The sequence below is a fragment of the Malus sylvestris genome, chromosome 14 (assembly GCF_916048215.2).
Source record: "Malus sylvestris chromosome 14, drMalSylv7.2, whole genome shotgun sequence".
In the NCBI taxonomy this organism is placed as follows: domain Eukaryota; kingdom Viridiplantae; phylum Streptophyta; class Magnoliopsida; order Rosales; family Rosaceae; genus Malus; species Malus sylvestris.
The window spans coordinates 15,367,472-15,388,595 of record NC_062273.1 but is presented as its reverse complement, the minus strand read 5'-3'; the positions used below and the strand labels follow the sequence as shown (position 1 = coordinate 15,388,595).

General features: G+C 40.6%; 1 protein-coding gene across 1 annotated transcript; it reads left to right on the top strand.

Annotated features, from left to right (window-relative positions):
- The first annotated feature begins 690 nt into the window (after nucleotides 1-690).
- Nucleotides 691-3,684, top strand: LOC126600501 (uncharacterized). Its single transcript, XM_050267071.1, has 2 exons — nucleotides 691-1,076; nucleotides 2,019-3,684. The coding sequence occupies exons 1-2, from the start codon at nucleotides 963-965 to the stop codon at nucleotides 3,264-3,266; spliced, it is 1,362 nt and encodes a 453-aa protein (XP_050123028.1). The 5' UTR covers nucleotides 691-962; the 3' UTR covers nucleotides 3,267-3,684.
- Nucleotides 3,685-21,124: the final 17,440 nt, after the last annotated feature.

The window sequence follows — 21,124 nt, the reverse complement described above, 5'->3', positions numbered from 1 at the left end:
TTTGGTCATTTCATAAAAAACTCCGTTAAGTGTCCCGGAGCTCTTGGCAGAAAGTTTAGGTAATTTTCAAAGTTTCGTAACTTAATCGTTTCTTAACAAAATTCGACCTATAATATATCAAAATGAAGATAGGAAAGTGTAGAATAAGATTATACCTATTTCGAAGCCCAATGGTTGCCGGAGATTGCCGGAAAATAACCTTAAAGTTGACTGGTCCGAATGAAAACTTGAAAACTCGTCGGAAACTGGGTAAACTTTAAACGTTCATAACTTATTCAATACTCAACGAAATCAAGTGATTCAAAAACGAAAATATTATATATATATATTATTTTTATTTTTTAACAAACAATATTATCTACATTATGGGGTTGAGAGGGTGAGTTAAGCCCACAATAGGCTAACAATAATATGGTTTAAATTCGTCTTTGTCAAGAATCACCTAAATTCTCTCAAACAAGTGAAGATGAATATTACTAGATCGTAGTACTAAGTGGCTGAGTTTGCTACTAGTATAACCATGAAAAGAGAAACGAGGGTATTTCAGTAAAATGGGATCCCAATCATAATTTAGAGGTGTTCAAAATCACAACACAAAACAAAGTCATTGCCGTGTTTGACCCCAAAAGTTGTCGCCCAAAAATATTTAATTAAAACAAATATATAAATATATTTACCACTAAATATCGTTTTATTAATTTCTACATAACACACGCGCACACAGTATAGAGAAAAATCAATCAAATCTCGGGGACTCACAAAAGTTGGATTTTTGATTCGTTTTTCCATTTCCCGATTCAGTCTTCAATACCCAAGTCTCCAAAATTTTCGTTTGATCTCTCCGTTTCCTGTTCTGGGTTGTTTGGTTTGTTCAATTTTATCTAGAAAATCCGACTATTTTCTCCCCGGGAGTCGGAAGTCCGATGAAAAACGGCGAGTTCCGGTGAAAGAGAGAAGCGGAGATGAGGGGGGTTAATGGAGACTCGAGAACTGGGAACACCACTTTGGAGACTATAAACGCAGCTGCCACCGCGATCGCAGCCGCGGAGAACCGTGCGCCTCACGCCACCGTTCAGGTAATTTTTTCACAAAATGTTATTTTTGTTGGTTTTTATTGATTCTGAATATGTTGATTGGACTTGGTTTGGAAGGCATTTCAAGTTGTTAATCTTTAGTCCTGGTAAATTTTAAAATTTTATTTTAATCCATGTTTTTATGAGAGAGATTTAAGATCCAGTTGTGTTATGTGAATCATTGTTCTTGTTGGTTACGTAAATTTGATTTCTTTTTTATAAATTGGGTATTTTTTAAATCCATTGGAGCTGCCTTTTTGGAAAATTTCTGGTCTGGAAAGTGCTTTTGGAAGTGGAAATCTCCATAGAATTTCATAGGAGTTGACCTGCTTTTAGCAAAAGCATGGAGCTTTGGTTACAAAATTTTAGAAATGATAAGATATTTTCTTGGGATTATTGAGTGATTTTCATTAGGTCTCGCTTGCGGCCAAATGAATAAAAAAACAAACAAACAAACAAACAAAAAGGAAGAAAAAGTTTCCTTCTGAATTATAATTTGTCATTGTAGTGGATAGGGAGTCTCAGTTTTAAGTTTTAACTACTAAGTATTGAGCTTCCGCGGTGGAAATGATTCAACATTGACAGAAGGCGAGGGAGGGAGAAAGCTATCGTGGTTTATACAAAACGTATATGGAAAGAGAAAGAACGAATGATGAATAAATGAGTTAAGAGTGAAATGGACGTGCGTCTTCTCTTGTTAATAAAAGCAGACTCCTAAGGCTAATAGTGAAAAAGGGACCACTTATGCTTATTCAAGCTAATTTATTTAAGTTGAGAGTAGAATTTGTTCTTAGGTCACGCAGCAGCTGTTTGGATTCAGCATCCCAAACTGATATGATGTAATAGACTCAAATTGTTCGTAACCATCCGTAGTGTGGAACGACAACTAATGCTGTTTTTATTGTATTAAATGTCTGTTTTAATCATGAATTTGGTTTAATGCAGAAGAGAGGATGGGGGAGTTGCCTGAGAACATATTGGTGTTTTGGATTTCAAAGACACAGAAAGAGAATTGGGCACATTGTTCCAGAAACAACGGATACTGGAGGTCATGCTCCAAGAGCGGAAAGTTCAATCCAGGCACCTTCAATTGTATTTCCCTTTGTTGCGCCTCCATCCTCTCCTGCATCGTTTCTTCAATCAGAACCTCCTTCTGCCACACAATCACCAGCTGGTTTTTTCTCTCTTTCAGCCAGCATGTACTCCCCTGGGCCTGCCTCAATTTTTGCTATCGGTCCTTATGCTCACGAAAACCAGTTGGTCTCACCACCTGTTTTCTCAACCTTTACTACTGAACCATCAACTGCTCCCTTCACTCCTCCTCCCGAGTCTGTTCATTTGACTACACCTTCCTCGCCCGAGGTTCCATTTGCTCAGCTTCTTGATCCTCACTTCCGGAATGGTGAAGGCGGTCAGAGATTCCCATTATCTCACTATGAGTTTCCATCTTACCAACTTTACCCTGGAAGCCCAGTTGGTCAGCTTATATCGCCAAGCTCGGGCATCTCGGGTTCTGGTACTTCTTCTCCTTTCCCAGACCGTGACTTTGCTGTTGGTGGTCCTCACTTCCTGGAGTTCCGAGCAGGTGATCCTCCTAAGCTCTTGAACCTTGACATTCTCTCCACGCGTGATTGGGGTTCAAGACTAGGTTCTGGTTCTGTGACCCCTGATGGTGCAAGGTCAACAGCTTCTGATGGTTTCTCTCTAAAGCCTCACACCCCTGAGGTTGTATTAAATCCACGATCAAACAATAGAGGTCGGAATAATGGAATTGTGATCAACCATAGGGTCTCATTTGGGTTAAGTTCTGAAGCATTTGTAAGATGTGTGGAAAAGAAGACTCTGGCATTAGCTGAAGCTGCATCAACATCTATAGAAGAAGCAGAAAAGGCCCAGAGCGAAGAGGATCCTAGCAAAGCAGCGAGCAGTTCTGAGTGCCCTGCTCCTGAGACATCCAGTGAGGCACCAGAGACAGCAGTGGCCGACGAGGAGGCACAACTGCATCAGAAGCAGCGATCCATCACACTTGGTTCTAATAAGGAATTTAATTTTGACAATGCCGAAGGAGGAGATTCAGGCAGCTCTAATACTATTGGTTCCGACTGGTGGGCAAATGAGAAGGTTAGTCCGAAGGAAAATGGGCCACCAAAGAATTGGTCTTTCTTCCCTATGATGCAGCCGGGTGTTAGTTAACTAGTATGCATCTTGCTCAATGCCTCCCTATCCATGGAGCATCGGGGGTAAGGCATGGATTTTGGTTTTCAAAACCGGTTGACGCTTAGTGCCACAGCGCCTCAAATTACCGACAAATTTTGGGTTATAGATTGGGAAATCTGTAGATGATGACTGAGCCAGGTCTAAAGCTGTTCTTTTTGTACATGGTGACCTGGAATTCAAGCTCTAAAGACAGGTATGGATAGTATAAAACCACAGATTAGTGTCAGCTTTTGGATAGGTTCATGTGTTTTATGCATTATAAATTACAATACAAGTAGATAAGGATGATGATCCCATTAAATGAACGATAGTAGACTGCTAGTTGATGAAAGTTGTATCTTTGACTCATTTTCCTTATCACATTTCTTACAACTCTAGTTTTGAGTCTTTTTAACGTCGGTTCACTTGATGAGTGAGATACTAACATGATTTTGCTGGTGCATTCCTTCGGAATTAATTCGAGGGGAATTTAGTAGCAGCAATGTTCGGAATTAGTTTCCTCGAGAGAGTATATGGCTTTATGCGAATTAATCTGCATATCAATAGATTGATCCATACAGAAAACGTGTTCATTTGACACTCACAATTTGTATTTGCTGGAGAAATTGGTCGTTCGATTTCATTACGCTAATTTTGTTATATAATAATTCGTTGGCCAAACAAATCCAAACGGGACCGTTGACCACCTCGAGCAAATATTAAACATATGTATGGGGCCGAAGACCACTTAAACGTTAAAGGGCCCGTTTGGTAATAATTTGGTTCTTTCCATTTTTTGATAGTCTGTTTTTGCTCAACCCCTTTAACCCTGGTGGTAGTATTAGGCCATCTCTAACTGAAAGAAGGTCAGAGGGTTCTCTTTGGCCTTATAGCCCTCTAAGAAATTAATATTTTAATGAACAGTGCATGATCATATTTCTTACTATCTCTAACCGAGGGGTCAGAGGGTCATAGGCCAAACATAGTCATGTGAAAAAAAAAACCATCTCCAGTCGAAGGCTAAACATAATTTATTATTTAAATTTAAAAACTACAACTTAAATTTAAAATATTGTGAAGCATAGTTTTCCAAGATACGTTTTTAGAAGTTGAGCCTATGAATATGAACGTAAAACGTTAAATACATTTTTCCACCAGAGGCTTAAGCAAATTTAGATACATATTGAGATCTCTATAATTGACAAAGGCTTGGAGCTTGGGAAATCACATTTTCCCTTTGGCCTGACCCTCGGTTAGAGACAGTTTTCGTGTCATTTCAAGCTATTTTCGGCTCTTTGGTCCTCTGGCCGGATTGGTTGGAGATGGCCTTACCCCCTTGATCTCTTGGGAAAGTGCAAAAACTCAAAACAAACAACCAAATGGATATAAGACAGACAACTCCCTATGCAGTAATAAGGATGCCTTCATTTTTCAAGTATGTCATCCTAAAACGTACTTTGATAATTTGATAGACTAATGACCTTGAAGCACGTTAATATGTTTTCCTTGAAGTGACATTTGCCCTCACTGTAATTTGAGTTTGCTAAAGGGTCTAAGTAAAATATTTAGAATACAACGAAGTTTGGAATTTTAGTTTGGCAATAATTTAAATTCCCTTAGACTCTTCTAATAAGAAACTATATGATTTTGTTGGAGGAAGGAAAGGAGAAATGAAAGAAATGAAAGATTGAATTGGATGTTGATGATGGATTGTGAGGTGGTGTCACTACTAAAAATCTTTGCAAAACATACTGCTTTTGAAGTGTTCCCATATGGTTCATGTAATCATTAGTTTACTTGCAGGACGAAAAAACAAAAGAAAAGAAAACAAAGTGATCATTTATCATTTTGATGAATTATTCTACGAAATCATCAATTGTGTTATCTATGTACATGTTCTCTAAGGGCATATTTACACGTATGGCTAAATGATCTGTTTATTGGAAGTGAAGTAGATCTTGTGCGAGATGTGTTGACGAGATACGTTTTTGACATGAAGACTAAATCGTTGAGATTATCTATGCCCGTAGAACCTAAGCCAGATGCATTTTTAATTAATGCATATGGAAAGATGTAACGTTTATTCGTTCTATTTTTCTCGATATGTTGTTTCCAGCATATGGTTTATTCGTTCTAAGTTTTGGCTTCAAACTATAAGTTTTTTTCATATTTGTTTTTCTCTCCTCTAAGGGCATATTTACTTACATCGTATGGGTACGAGAAATAATGAGTATGAGAAGAATTGAAGAATAAGAATATAAGGAAAACTAATGAAAATGACTTGAAAACTTTGAGTTTTACTGATAAGAACAAAATAAAGGGTAAAGTGAATTGTACCATGATTTGACTTTTTAGTGTAAAAATATGATTTTTTGTTCAAGTGAACAGTACCGGAAGCTTTTCGTTAAAAGTTCCCAAGAATACATGGGTATGAGATAAACAACTCCTTCTATGGTGATGAGATATCTTCATTTTTCAGGTATGGCATGACTAAAATTTGAGTTTCCTAACGGGTCTAAAGTAAATCATTTTTAGTATATAACAAAGTTTGGAATTTTAGTTAGGCAAGAACTGAAATTTTCAGACTTTTCTAAAAAAGAAACTGTATAATTTTTTGGAGGAGGGAAAGGAGAAATAAGAGATTGAATTGGATGTTGATGATATTTGGGTATTTATAGAAGAGAATGACTGACTACCATGTTGCGAAGCATTATGGTGCAGAGATAAGTGACTCTGTCTGGGTCGAAAGCCCCCCATCTTCGTTTGTTGGTATTCTGAACAAGGACGGACTACCATGTCCTCCTTGCTAGCTTTTGTTAGGAGTTTGTAAGACCATCTCCAACTGAAGGAGGGCCAGATGGCTCGTTTTAACCCTTTGGCCCTCCAAGAAATTAATATTTTAATGAACATTGCAGGGCCATATTTCTTACTGTCTTCAACTGAGGGCCAAGCCAAACATAGCCCTGTCACAAAAAACCATCTCTAATTGAAGGCCAAAGGGCCATAGGGCCAAACATGATTTATTATTTTAATTGAATTGCTATGGTTACTTAAATTAAATTACCTCAATAATTTTATGTTATGAATTTTCAATAATTTTCATGTTGTTAAATGTTTTTAAAAATGTTGTTTAAGTTTCATGTTGTTAATTTTTTTATGTTGTTTAATGTTGTTTAATATTGTTTAATATTGTTTAATGTTGTTTCATGTTACTTAATGTAAAAAAAAAAATCGTTAAAAAAAAAAATCAAATATGACGTCAGCATGTGGCCCAGCCTGGGCCCAACAGGTTGGCCCTTTGGCCCTTTTTTGTCTAGTGAGGTCCATGAACCCTTTGGCTTGGCCCTCGGTTTGAGATGATCCAAGGGGAGGACCCTGGCCCTTCGTGTTGGGTCTCTATCCTTTCCCTTTATTTTCTCTTGTTCCTGTTGTTTCCAGTTAGCCTGCTATGGGCTCTCACATGTTCCTTTTGGCTGCGGCCCTAGTAACGAAGTTTCCAGTTCATTAAAAAAAAAAAAAAAAAAAAAAGAAGAGAATGACAGCCATTCAGAAGGTTGAGATCCAATCAATTTGGGTGAAAGTGTGCATCCAAAAGCCATATTCGTTCATTAGATAGAAATTGACATAGCTTATTAAACGATATCTTTCTCCCAACATCTATTAAAGAAAATCACGTCTTTCTTCATGTGACTGTTAAGTGAAGAGTTATATCTCTTCCTATTCTGGCACGAAGAGTTATACCTCTTCCTTGCAGATGAAGATTTATATTGTTTTACTAGTTGACACATACAATTAGGGGTGGACTCAAAAAATCGAAAATTGAAAAAAAGGGATTGAACACCAAACCGAAATAAAAAAACTGAAAAAAAAAAAAAAACCGAATCGAACCGAACCTTACTGTTCGGTTTCGATTTTGGAGGTTTGGAAATTGACATGCCTTAACCCCGATATCCCCAAATACCAGGATGGACATGTGATGACCGACACCCGAGGATGACGAAGCCATTTTAACATGCATGCAAGTGATAATGGTAAACGAAAGTAAATAAAATATGTAAATATATAGAAATACGCAAATGCGGAAACATGTTTAGAACATATAACTAATCAATAATATTGTGAAAGAATTATTATAAAAAGGTACGAACAAAGGAATGAGTCCTACACTGAGAAGACTCGAAGATACCTATGTGGGAGTGCCCTGATGTCGGGATCGTACGCCTCGATTCTAAGTCCTTAAAGGGGCTCAAAACAAAACATGAGTTGACCATTGTTGATACACAAAATCAGTGAGGACTTTGGTACAACAGAGAGTGTTAAGTTTGTGACATTCGCTAGATTGCTCTTGTCACTAGTGTGGATAAGTATGTAAATGGATAGGGACAGGGAAGTGGTTCACCGAGATTGTCTACGTCTACGGAGTAGAGGAGTTCTCATTAATTGTGAAGGGTTTATACAAGTACATAGGTTCAAGCTCTCTTTTAGTGAGTACTAGTGAATGATTTAGTACAAATGACATTAGGAAATATTGTGGGAGAATGATCTCCTTTTATAGAAGAGAGTTTCTAGCTTTGTTTTGACATTGACACATGTCGTGTTGTGATTGGCTTCTGATTTTGACATGTGTTGCCTTATGATTAGCTTCTGATGTCGACACATGTCGCACTGTGATTGGCCTCCTGGTTGGAGGGAAACTCTTCTGGGTCCTTGACGGTATAACGTTGACTGGTGCTCGGTAATTTCGAGATTGGTCAAGTATGGTACAAACAGTGCTCCCTTAAGTTCCTGAGTGAGGGAAGCTCCTCGGTTGAGGACTTGCAAGATCCAAGCCGCTGAGTAATCACGAAACTTCTAAGTACCGAAGTGTGGTATCGTTTTCACTTGCCTTATCTGTCTCACAGGTAGATGTGACATCTTCTCTGTAAGTACTTTTCCTCCAACCAGGGGTGGTATCTTTAACCGGTGGAGATGCACAAGGTAATGTATCAATTTCACTTGAAGCTTACTTGTAGTTTCAGGCTTGGTCAAGCGCGATACAAACCATGTAGTAGGAGTCCCCCAAGTTGCCGAGCTAGGAGATCTGCCGAAAGAGGTGACATGCAAGATAAGCAATTAGAGCTCCCAGCAATCAGTCCCATATCAGAAGTTTGATTTCAAGTTCAGGCTGATTGTTCTCATTCTCCCTATCTTACAGGCACCATGAAGGATAAAGAGAAGAAAAATGAGAAGAGATGATATGAGATACTTTTGCTTTTGAAGAAGTAACTTTCCACAGGCTTATTCTTGAACTGGGCTGGAGGGTTTTCTGGTTTTTTCCAGAGTATAAGGCCGACTCAAGAATTTGAGGGTCAAAACAAGTCCATCAAATCAAGAGTGCATTCGACCTTGATGATATGGGATACTTTTGCTATTGACAAAGTAATAGATGAAATGGCACGTGTTCTGTTGCGCTTGTCTCCACATGCTTCCTTGTATCCTTCTCACTTACCCTATCTGTTCCTCGGGTAGATGTGATATCTTTTCTGGAATCATAAGATGTTGAAGATGAGTACTCGAGAGCAATGCCAAGTAAGTAATCAGGCAAGGGGTTCCAGGCAGTCAGTTCCTGACTGGAAGCTTGATTCCAAGTGCTGACTGATTGCTCTCTTTCTCATTGTCTTGTAGGTAAGAACAAGGCCAAAGGAAAAGATAGGGAAAAAAAATATGATATGGGATACTCTTGCTTTTAACCCTGATGATATGAGATACTCTTGCTCTGGTGTGGCTTGTTTGCAGAGGTATTATCGGGGGGGAAAAGAAGCTGAGTATTTCAAGAGACTCTGCTGAGAGTGCCCTCTCGGATGTGAAAAAAAGTTAAGCATTTTTTTTATTTGCAGGTCTGCCTGGCTGTGGAGGATGAATGTCGACATATATAGGAATTGTCCCAATAGCGAGTGGTAACGCTGTTCCTTTACCCTTCTCGGTCATAGAAATGTAGTGGGAGCTGCAAGATTTATGTGTTTTAACTTTGTCAGAGCACTTTGAAAAAGTGGTTTGTGGTATCTGGAAAGCTGATGCTGCGTGTGAAGATTGCAGACAACCTTTATCCAAGGAAATCTAGCTCTCGAAGTTCGGAGAGCGGTGCCTCTTCGGTTTTTGAACAAGCAATCATGTCGGGGATCTGGCTCTCGAGATTCGGAAAACGGTGCCTCTTCGATTTTTGAGAAAGCAATCCTATTGGGAGTCTGGCTCTTGAGATTCGGAGAGCGGTGCCTTTTTGATTTTTGTACAAGTAATCCTGTTGGGAGTCTGGCTCTCGAGATTCGGAGAGATGTGCCTCTTAAATTTTTGAGCAAGTAATCCTGTTGGGAGTCTGGCTTTCGAGATTCGGAGAGTTGTGCCTCTTCGATTTTTTAGCAAGCAATCTTGTTGGGAGTGTTTTCTCGAATGTGAGTAAAGGTTGGGCATTTTTGCCAGTTTGCCTTGTCACGGAGCATGGAGGTTGACACACATAGAGACTTTCCAATTATCAAGCAGTGGTGCTATTCCTTTACCCTTGTGGGTAATAGTAGGGTAGCTGGATCTTCAAAATTTATGTTTCTAAACTTTGTCAGAGATCTTTGGCAAAGTTATCTGTGGTACCTGAGGAGCTGATGTTGCGTGTGGGGATTGTTGACATATTACTCAGGAAAATCTGCTTCTCGAAATCCGGAGAGTGGTACATTTTCGATTTTTGAACCAACAGCCCTGTTGCCCTTTCTTTTATAGGCGCACCAATTGTGTGCAAGAAATACGTTCAAAGAGTTATTGCTTGTAGGAATTTTCCCCTTATTTTTGTACTTCAGAGATTTATTGCACCTCATTTCTCTTTCATCATTTCTGAGAATGTCTGGCCCATTCGACCGTCATTTTGACTTGAACTTTGGTGAAGAGGCAGCCATGCCCTCTCAAGACAATATATGGCGCATATCTTTCTTATCCCTCACTGGTCCTCTTACCGTTGGGGACTCTGTGATGAAGAATGATATGACAGCTGCGGTGGTGGCCAGGAACCTTCTTACTCCCAAAGATAATAGACTACTTTCCAAACGGTCTGATGAGTTGGCTGTTAAGGATTCTCTGGCTCTCAGTGTTCAGTGTGTAGGTTTTGTGTCTAATATGTCTCAAACAGGAGATCAGAGGGCACAAGCATGAGAATAAACAGTTGCACAGGCTCGCACATGACTATGCTACAAATATGAAGAGGAAACTCGACCAGCTGCAGGAATCTGATGGTCAGATTTACTTGATCATCAGAGGTTTATGGGTTTGTTCCAAAGGCATTTATTGCCTTCATCTTCTGGGGCTGTACCGTGTAATGAAGCTCCAAATGATCAACCTTTGGTGACTCCTCCTTCTGGGGTTCTGCCTAATATTGAGGCTCCGAATAATCACCCTCCCATACCTCCTCTTTTTGGGGCTTTGCAGATTGCTGAGACTTATTCAGGGCAACCTTTGTGAAGGCTCCCTCTTGTTTGTTTATTTTGATTCATGTATATGTACATATTTGTAACTTAGCGGAGATATCAATAAACAAGTTTTGCTTCATTTCAACATATTGTGTTAAATACACCAAGGCATTCTTCACTAAGTTCTTTGAGTTTTTTCTTTTGTTGAAGCTTGTATGTTGAAGCTTTGTGAGTGAAGCATGTATGTTGAGGTAGTGCTCCCTTAATTTCCCGAGTGAGGAAAACTTCTCGGTTGGAGACTTGAAAAATCCAAGTCACTGAGTGGTCGTGAGACTTCCGAGTATCATGATGCAGTAGCATATGGTAGGAGTCCCCCAAGTCTTCGGCTGAGGGAGTTGACGAATGAGGCATTTCATTTCTAAGTGCTTGCCCAAAACTCCTCCTTCATATATATTTGTTATGAAAGTTGTTAGACCCAAAGAAGATGAGGCCTATACAATTTTTTTTTTTGATTTTTTTTTTGAATTTTTTTTTCGAATTTTCAAATTTTCGAATTTTTGAATTTTTGAATTTTTGAATTTTTGAATTTCTGAATATATATATATATATTTTTTTTTTTAAGCTTTGTAGGTGAAGCTTTGGTGTTGAAACTTTGTAGGTGAAGCCTTGAGGTTGAAGCTTTGTTGGGTACCATGAATTGATTTTGCTTGACACTATCTTGATCAAGATAGTGTGAAGCTTTTGTGTTGAAGCTTTGTAGGTGAACCTTTTGTACGTGAAGCTTTTGTGGTGGGTGAAACTTTTGTTGGTGAAGCTTTTATGGGTGAAGCTTTTGTAGGTGAAGCTATTGTGGGTGAAGGTGAAGCTATTGTGGGTGAATCTATTGTGTTGAAGCTTTGTAGGTGAAGCTTTGGAGTTGAAGCTTTGGAGTTGAAGCTTTGTAGGTGAAGCTTTGTAGGTGAAGCTTTGGAGTTGAAGCTTTTGTTGGGTACCATGAATTAATTTTGCTTCACACTATCTTGATCAAGATAATGTGAAGCTTTTGAGAATTTGTAGTTATCCTCCATTGATGAAGCTTTTGTTGGTGAAGCTTTTGTTGGTGAAGCTTTTGTGGTGAAGCTTTGTTGGGTACAATGAATTGATTTTGCTTCACACTATGTTGATCAAGATAGTGTGAAGCTTTTGAGAATTTGTACTCGTCCTCCATTGATGAAGCTTTGTTGAATTTCCCAATTTATTATTATTATTATTATTATTATTATTTTTTTTTTTGGAAAACTAGAAATTTGAAAATGTGGGAGAGACAACATAAACAAATTTTGCTTCCACACTGTTGAGCAAGAGATTGTGATGCAAGCCACACCTTGTAGTAGTCAAAGGTTTAGACAAACCATATAAATTGAATTTGCTTCGAACAATCTTGATCAAGAGTGTGTGCAGCTTTCTACAAGTTGTAGTTGCCCTTCATTGATGAAGCTTTTGTTGGCACCATAAATTGGTTTTTACTTCACACTGTCTTGATCAAGAGTGTGTAAAGCTTTTAAGAATTGTGGTTGCCCTCATTTAATGAAGCTCTTGTTGGCACCATAAATTGTGGTTGCCCTCCTTGATGAAGCTTTTGTTGGCACCATAAATTGGTTTTACTTCACACTGTCTTGATCAAGAGTGTCTGAAGCTTTTGAGAATTGTGGTTGCCCTCCATTGATAAAGCTCTTGTTGGCACTGTAAATTGGTTTTGCTTCACACAGTCTTGATCAAGAATGTGTGAAGCTTTTGAGAATTGTGGTTGCCCTCCATTGATGAAGCTCTTGTTGGCACCATAAATTGGTTTTGCTTCACACTGTCTTGATCAAGACTGTGTGAAGCTTTTAAGAATTGTTGTTGAACTCTTTTGATGAAGCTCTTGTTGGCACCATAAATTGGTTTTGCTTCACACTGTCTTGATCAAGAGTGTGTGAAACTTTTGAGAATTGTGGTTGCCCTCCATTGATAAAGCTCTTGTTGGCACCATAAATTGGTTTTGCTTCACACTGTCTTGATCAAGAGTGTGTGAAGCTTTTGAGAATTGTGGTTGAACTCATTTGATGAAGCTCTTGTTAGCACCATAAATTGGTTTTGCTTTACACTGTCTTGATCAAAAGTGTGTGAAGCTTTTGAGAATTGTGGTTGAACTCCTTTGATGAAGCAATTGTTGGCACCATAAATTGGTTTTGCTTCACATTGTCTTGATCAAGAGTGTATGAAACTTTCTACGAGTTGTAGTGTTTGCATTGTTACAGAGGGGAAATGTCTAAAGCAGATGGAATAGGGTTGAAAAGCTTGATCTTTGTATGCCATGCACTGAAGTTGTTGTTGGCTTGCAATAAGACTTTCTTGGTGACTATAATTCTTGTTGGGCATAAGTGCTCCCCTAGTTGAGTTATTAAGCTTGAGGGTTTTTGATTATTTGTGAATGCTAGGAGTTCACATGTACAAGTTGTACCACTTGTCTTCTGGTAGGTGGAATGAATGGTGAGTTGCTTTCATCACTTGGTTGGTGGTATGAAGGTGAGTTCCTTCATCACCTTTCATCACCTGGTTGGTGGCACGAGGATGAGTTCCTTCTTCACCTGGTTGGTGGCATGAATGGTAATTTGCCAAATGATATTAGAGTACGAGTTGTACATTTCATCACCTGGTTGGTGGCATGAAGGAGAGTACAGGTTGTACATTTCATCACCTGGTTAGTGGCATGAAGATGTGTTCCTTCTTCACCTGGTTGGTGGCATGAGTGGTAAGTTGCCAAATGATATTAGAGTATGGGTTTTACATTTCATCACCTGGTTAGTGGCATGAATGACAAGTTGCCAAATGATATTAGAGTACGGGTTGTACATTTCGTCACCTGGTTGGTGGCATGAAGATAAGTTCCTTCTTCACCTAGTTGGTGGCATGAGTGGCAAGTTGCCAAATGATATTAGAGTACGGGTTGTACATTTCATCACCTGGTTGGTGGCATGAAGGAGAGTACGGGTTGTACATTTCATCACTTGGTTGGTGGCATGAAGGAGAGTACATGTTGTACATTTCATCACTTGGTTGGTGGCATGAAGATGAGTTCCTTCTTCACATTTCATCACCTGGTGGTGAGAATAAGGGCAAGGTGTTGAGGCACATTATAGCAATTGTCGAATGACACAAAGTATGTTGAACCCTTTCGAAGCACAGTTGGCTTATGTATGAATGTGTTGGAATGTATGATTGAACGAATATATTGTGAAGCTGTTCGTTTATTTGTATAGTCTTGTTAACATAGACTTTGTTTCATGTTGGAAGCATTCATGTTGAAGCTTTGAACCTGAGTGTTTCATTGCTAGGAATGTAAGAGGATTAGGACCGAGTTGTCTAAATCACATTTTTATTGAATTCATTCCAAATAGTCTTCGTTACATAGGATGCCGAACGGCTGAAGCTTAACACTTGTACAATGTGAGTTTACTCGTAATAGTACTTCAAGTGATCAGCGTTCCATGGATGCCCAAGGGTCTTGCCATCGGAGGTTCTAAGCTTGTAGGAGTTAGGGCGACTGATGCCAACAACTTCAAACGGTCCATCCCAGTTTGGACTAATTGTTTCTTCACTTGGGGCTCTGTCGTAGAGTAATCTTTTCTTCAATACCCAGTCCCCTACTTTGAAAGAACGAGGTTTGACCCTTGAGTCATAGTAGTTGAAGATGCGTTGCTTGTAGGTGACATTCCTCAAGTGAGCCTGGTTTATATGTTCCTTGACTAGATCTAAGTTGAGGGAAGTTGTTTGTCATTTTCGTTTTGCACGTAGTTCTGGACTCAGAATGTTGCTTGCTCAAGCTTAACTGAGACAACTGCCTCTGTACCAAATGCAAGTGAGAATGAGGTTTCTCTTGTTGATGTTCGATACGAAGTACGGTATGACCAAAGAACTTGGGGTACAAATTCTGGACAACAACCTTTAGCCTTGTCCAAACTGGTTTTCAAAGTTCGCTTGATTATTTTGTTGATGGCTTCAACTTGTCTATTAGACTGGGGATGAGCTGGGGAGGCAAAACATAAGTTGATGTTGAACTTAGAGCAGAACATCCTGAACTTATTGTTGTCAAACTGTCGCCCGTTGTCAATGACTATCGCATTGGGAATGCCGAATCTGCAAATGATGTTCTTCTATACGAAGTCTTCTATTTTTGCCTCAGTAATGGTTACCAAGGGTTCTACTTCTGCCCACTTTGTGAAGTAGTTAATTGTAACGATTGCATAGCGAACCTTGCCCTTCCCCGTAGGCATTGGGCTGATCAAATCAAGTCCCCATTGGGGGAAGGGCCAAGGGCTGATCATAGGAGTGAGCGACTCGGGATGGGAGTGAGGAATAATTGCGTAATGTTGACACTTATCACATGGGCGGGATATTCTGATGGCATCTTGGTGGAGTGTTGGCCAGTAATATCCTTGGTGAAAAGCCTTGTGTGCTAGGGATCGAGATCCAGTATGATCTCTACAGACTCCTTCATGTATTTCCCGAATGATAGTTTCCGCCTCTGCGGGCGTAAGGTATCTTAGGTATGGTTGGTTAAAACCCCACTTGTAGAGTTGGTCATTAATGATCAAGTAATGGGTAGCCTTGTATCAAATCTGCTTAGCTTGGACTTTGTCATTTGGAAGGGTGCCATGAGTAAGGAATCTATAAATCGGGGTAATCCAACTATCCCCCTGTTATAAGTTGCACACTTCCGTAGCCATGGTGCTTGGTGCTGCCAACAATTCAACCTGAATTTTTTTCCCAATCTTGTCTTTCACCGCTGAGGCGAGGCGAGCCAAAACATTTGCATGACTGTTTACCGCTCGAGGAATTTGGGTGATCTGGTAGTGGAAGTGCTTGAGCAACAATTGTGTTTGTGCCAGATATGCTGCCATGGAGCTATCCTTAGCGTCAAAGTTGTTGGTGACCTAGTTAACCACCAATTGGGAGTCACTGAAGATATCAATTCGTTTAACCCCAAAATGTTTAGCCAAATGTAAGCCTGCTAGGAGGGCTTCATATTCGGCCTCATTGTTCGACGTCTTGAATTTGAAACGAAGAGTATACTCTATCGCCACTTTGTCAGGGGTCGTAAAGACTAGTCCTGCTCCACAACCCTGTTGGTTGGACGAGCCATCAACATATAGACTCCATGTTGGGGCTGTTGGTTATATTTTTTAAGCTTTTGAGGGTAATGAAACCACTTCTTTAGGCGTAGAAACAATGTTAACAGGATATGTGAACTCGGCGATAAAGTCTGCCACTGCTTGGCCCTTCTTAGCTGGCTTTAGTTGGTAGGAGATGTTAAACTCACCCAATGCTATCGTCCATTTGATCATTCACCCCGAAGTGTCAGGACTTTGGAGTATCTGTCGAAGAGGATGATTGGTAAGCAAGAGGAAAGCTATCTTTCGGGCATCCTTTGTTTAGGTCGATGTAGTCGACATACATTCTCCATAAGACCTTTTAGAGCAAGAGACTTTCTTTGGTCAGATTTTTCTTAACAAGGACCACATTTGCTACCCATGTTAGGTAATTGACTTCGCGGACGAAGCCTATGCCTTTGAGTTTTTTAACTTCTGCCTTCATTGCGTCGTATCGTTTAACGTCATAAGATCTTCGCTTCTATCTCACCGGCTTGGTCTTGGGGTCAATACTCAAGCGATGACATATGATATCGGGAGAGATGCTTGACATGTCCTTGTATGACCAGGTGAAGACCTCAGTGTTCTATTGCAAAAAAGAGATCAATGCCAACCAAATGAGTGGTGACAAGGTGGTGCCAATCTTCACTATGCGATCCGGATAATTTTTTGAGATAACTCTTTAGCGGGTTGTGCTTGCTAGGTGAAAGAGTCATCTCGAGGATCGTCGGGTTGACTGTTGCCAATATGAAGATCCAAGTTGGCTTTATCTGGGCTGGTTTTTATTACTTGGTCATGTATAGAAAGGGTTTTCTTGGGCACATACAGGTGCTGTTGCTTGACCGAAGTGTTGTAACATGATCATGCACTAAGGTGATATTCTCTGATGTAACCATTGCCATAGGGGGTTGGAAATTTCATCAACAACATATGTGTGGATACCATGGCCTTGAGATCATTGATGCCTGTGCGTCCCAAGATGACATTGTATGCCGTTGGGCAATCAACCACCAAGAAGTTAGTGGTAATGGTAGTTGTGTAAGAGCCTGTACCAATGGTGAAAGGTAAGTGTATGGTCCCTAAAGGTTGCATAATATCACCGGAGAAGCTTATCAGAGGAAAAATCGAGCGATCGAGCAAGTGTTCAGCTATATTAAGTGCCTTGAAAGCTTCAGCAAACATGATATTGACCGAAGCCTCCGTGTCTACCAGGATTCCTCGTACTTCAAAGTTGGCTATGTGAGCTTCCACGATCTGTGGGTCGTTGTTGTGAGGGTAGATGATACCTTTTTTTTCCTTAGGGTAGAAACATATTGGATCCTAGTTAGGCTTTTGATACTTGCCTCCCCTGATGTCTTCCACGTGAAACACTTAGTGGCCGGACCTTAAAGCTCATTCACTATTTTCATGGCCCTGTTGGAAGATTTAGATATGGGTGTGCCACCACTTATGGAATATATCACATTCACCTGGCATTGGTTACGGTTACCCCTTGGAGGGTGAATGAGGAATTGATCAATTTTTCCTTCACGTGCCGAAGCTTCAATATGATCACGAAGGGCGATACACTTTCCGCCGTCATGGCCGTTATGCTCGTGGTAGCAGCAAAACGTGCTTGAGTTCTTCATGGGCTTGTAACCCGACTGCCTCGACATTGGCTTCGGTATCAGGTGTGCTATGCTGGGGTAAATGGCCATGCATGTGGCGTTCAAAGGTGTGTATGTCTCATACCTCGGGGTGGGGCCTGTCCTGACACGTGCTTAGCCCACTGTGTTGACTACCTGGGGGCATGCACTGTCGTGGCGATACTTTTGGTTATCGCGATAGTGTCCCTTACTTCTTTTATTAAAATGAGACTGGTGAGGGTGTAAATCTTTCCTTTTGCCATGAGATTGATATGTTTGTTGACTTGGCGAAGTATTAAGTAAGGCAGGGGGAGGCACCGCTGCCATTTGGAAGGTTGTGGTCTTCTCATTTGGTTGGATCTGGCTTCCACTCCCTACTTATTGATAAGGGGTGGCTGTGAGGGGTTTCCCTTGATATGTCCTTGCCTCGGCGGAGACATGGTTGTAAGCTTGTGCCATCACCTCAAAGTAAGTCTTCCAAGTGTTGTCATTGATCATGTACTTGAAGAAACAATCACATAGGCCTGCCATGAAGGCTTTCAGGGTAGTCTTGTCGTCTGCCTCGGCACAACGGGAATACTCATGGCTGAAGCGGCCAGCATGCATACGTAATGACTTGTCTGGCTTCTAGCGAATAGTGTACAAGTCATCTGCAGAGTGCAAGCGATTGGTCTAGAAAATATGTTGAGAAACAAACAGTTTCCTCAATTCCTCAAATGAGTCTACCGTCTCAAGTGGAAGACGGCAATACCAGTTTGGAGCTCCGCCAGAGAGGGTGGAAGGGAAGAGAAGACATCGCTCTTTGTCGGTGTACATCCGGTATGCCATGGTGGACTCAAATAGGTTAAGGTGTTCAATCGGGTCCTTCTTTCCAGTATAGAGTTGTAAGCCAAGCTTCTGCTTTGTCTTTACTTGGAGGGGGTGTCGAGGATCCTCCTTGTAAGAGGGCCAGGCCTAGGTTGGTTCCAATCAGGTATCTCAGCTTGTCGTTCGACCTTCAACTTGTTTACTTCCTTAAGGATCTGTAGGATGAAAGGGTCCTGAGTGGAGTCATGTACCATTAGAGCTTTCTGTCGTAAATCTCCATCTCATTTTGGAAGAAGGAAGGTTTGATCAAGAGCATGTGATTTTTCCCTGGACTCGCTGTACTGACTTCCAAGGTATGTCTGTCGGAACATCTTTGAGTCCCCTATACCTTCGTGTTCTTCTAGGACTTGTTTCCCCTTCCCCAAATTGGTAGCTGGCCTGGGACATGAGAGGGGACCGAGTCTTTCAAAGACCCTTGGGTCATTGATCTTCGAGCTTACATGGATGGGATGGTCTTGACGTTGCTTTACATGTAAGGAGGTGCCTTCATCCACTCCTCATGCTTCAGGTCGAAGCAGCTGGGTTGAGAGAAGTCTCATGTTGGTTGCCATTTCGATGAGTAGCTCGCTCCTTAACAAGAATACCCATGTCGATGGCAAAGGACCCTTCGTGTTGGGGGCACCCAGCTGATGGTTGACTTCCACAAGGTTGATGAGCTCGTGTGTTTTAGTATATCTAACCTCATGGAGCATCTCGAAGACATTCTCATACTGCTCTTGAAGGATCTCATTCTTCATCGCTATCTTGTTATTCTGAGCTTCCAGCTTATCGACTTTAGCCTGTAGAGCGAACTTCTTTTGTTCTTTCCTTCATTGCTTCGCACCAGGTGCGAGAGGGGTGTCATTATGTGTGCTGTGGCTTCCTTCGCTCCCCATGTTGGAAAGGGATGCCTGGTCAAAAGAGAGTGTATGAATGGTGGAAACCAACTTAACAAAGCTGAAGAGAGTGCGAATAAGTGTCGTTCCCACAGACGGCGCCAAATGTTAATGCACAAAATCAGTGAGGACTTTGGTACAACAAAAAATGTTAAGTTTGTGACCTTCGCTAGATTGCTCCGGTCACTAGTGTGGATAAGTATGTAAATGGATAGGGACAGGGAAGCAAACATAAGATGTACGTGGTTTACCAAGATTGGCTACGTCCACGGAGTAGAGGAGTTCTCATTAATTGTGAAGGGTTTACACAAGTACATAGGTTTAAACTCTCCTTTAGTGAGTACTAGTGAATGATTTAGTACAAATGATATTAGGAAATATTGTGAGAGAATGATCTCCTTTTATAGAAGAGAGTTTCTAGCTTTGTTTTGACACTGACACGTGTCGTGTTATGATTGGCTTTTGATGTTGACACGTGTCGCCCTATGATTGGCTTCTAATGTCGACACGTGTGACTCTGTGATTGGCCTCCTGGTTGGAGGGAAACTCTTATGGCTCCTTGACGGTATAATGTTGACTGGTGCTCGGTAATTTCGGGATTGGTCAAGTATGGTACAAACAACCATAATTTATAAAAATAGTAATAATACGAAAATCGATTTCTTTCTGAACATACTAACTCCCTGTTTTGAAAATACATAATACTACATAATAAATTTTTCTAAAAACTCTACATGCTATAAATCAAATTAATGATGCACTCAACTAGGGGTATCATAGTCGCCCGAAAGCATAACCATCACCCGAAGCTGAAACTGTACGACATTGGGTTACGCTAGTGAAGAAATATGGTAGGTCCCATCACTCGAAGGTGAAGCTGTACGACTCTGGGTTACGCTAGAGAAGAAATATAACATAACACATCGACACTAGCCATAGCTAGTGAAGTTGTCCGACACTGGTTTTGCCAGTGAAGCTAGGAGTATGTCATAAATATCCTTAACTGTGTCCTATGGCCGTAGAAAGATACATACTCGTGTTATGTGTATGTGTTGTATGAATACCCACTAGATAAGCACAGAAAGCATAAATCACATTTCTCATGTCAAATCATCAGGGCTTAAAAACTCAAAGCATCATCTCATAAACCATATTTATAAATCTGTAATATTTCATAAACGAAAATCCAATAATTCATAACCTTTCGTAAAACGTAAATTCGATAAATCATAAATATAGAAATCCGTAAAACATAATATAAAACATACTGAATTCATGAAATATGAAATGCATGCAAGCCTAATATTTTATAAAAACATGCAATTTGATAAGGGGTCAACTCACAGATATTTCGCTACTGGGGAGCCGATCAATTAGGGAGGACGAAATATCCATTAACAAATGCACCTAAGCACATAAAGGGACCAAATAGTAAAACCTTACTAAAACGATTGAATTTGAGAAAATGGACTTTGGATTCGATTCGGGAAGTCGAAAAACCTAAGGAGAGACCTCGGGTTCCCCCATGTGCTGCCACGCGCAGAGTTGGGTTGTCGGAAAGTTGGCTGAAAATGTGGCCAGCGGCGGAGCACAGTGCCTCTAACGAAGGCTCGTGCACTTCACGCGTCGGCCCATGACAACCCCATGCGCTGCGAATACGCTTGTACTCGCCTTCTTCGAATTTCTGGAATTTTTCCAAATTTTTGCACCAACTTCAAGAGCTTATTCCAAGCTCGATACAAGCCCAAATCGAGTGATTCAAAAGCCAAAATGTGGTTAGGAATGTGGAGAAGAGATTCATCCTCTTAAGAGGTCCAACGAAGATCAGAGTTGGTCGAAAAAATGGCTGGAAGGTGGCCAAACGACCACGGTTTTGAAATTCCAAATTTT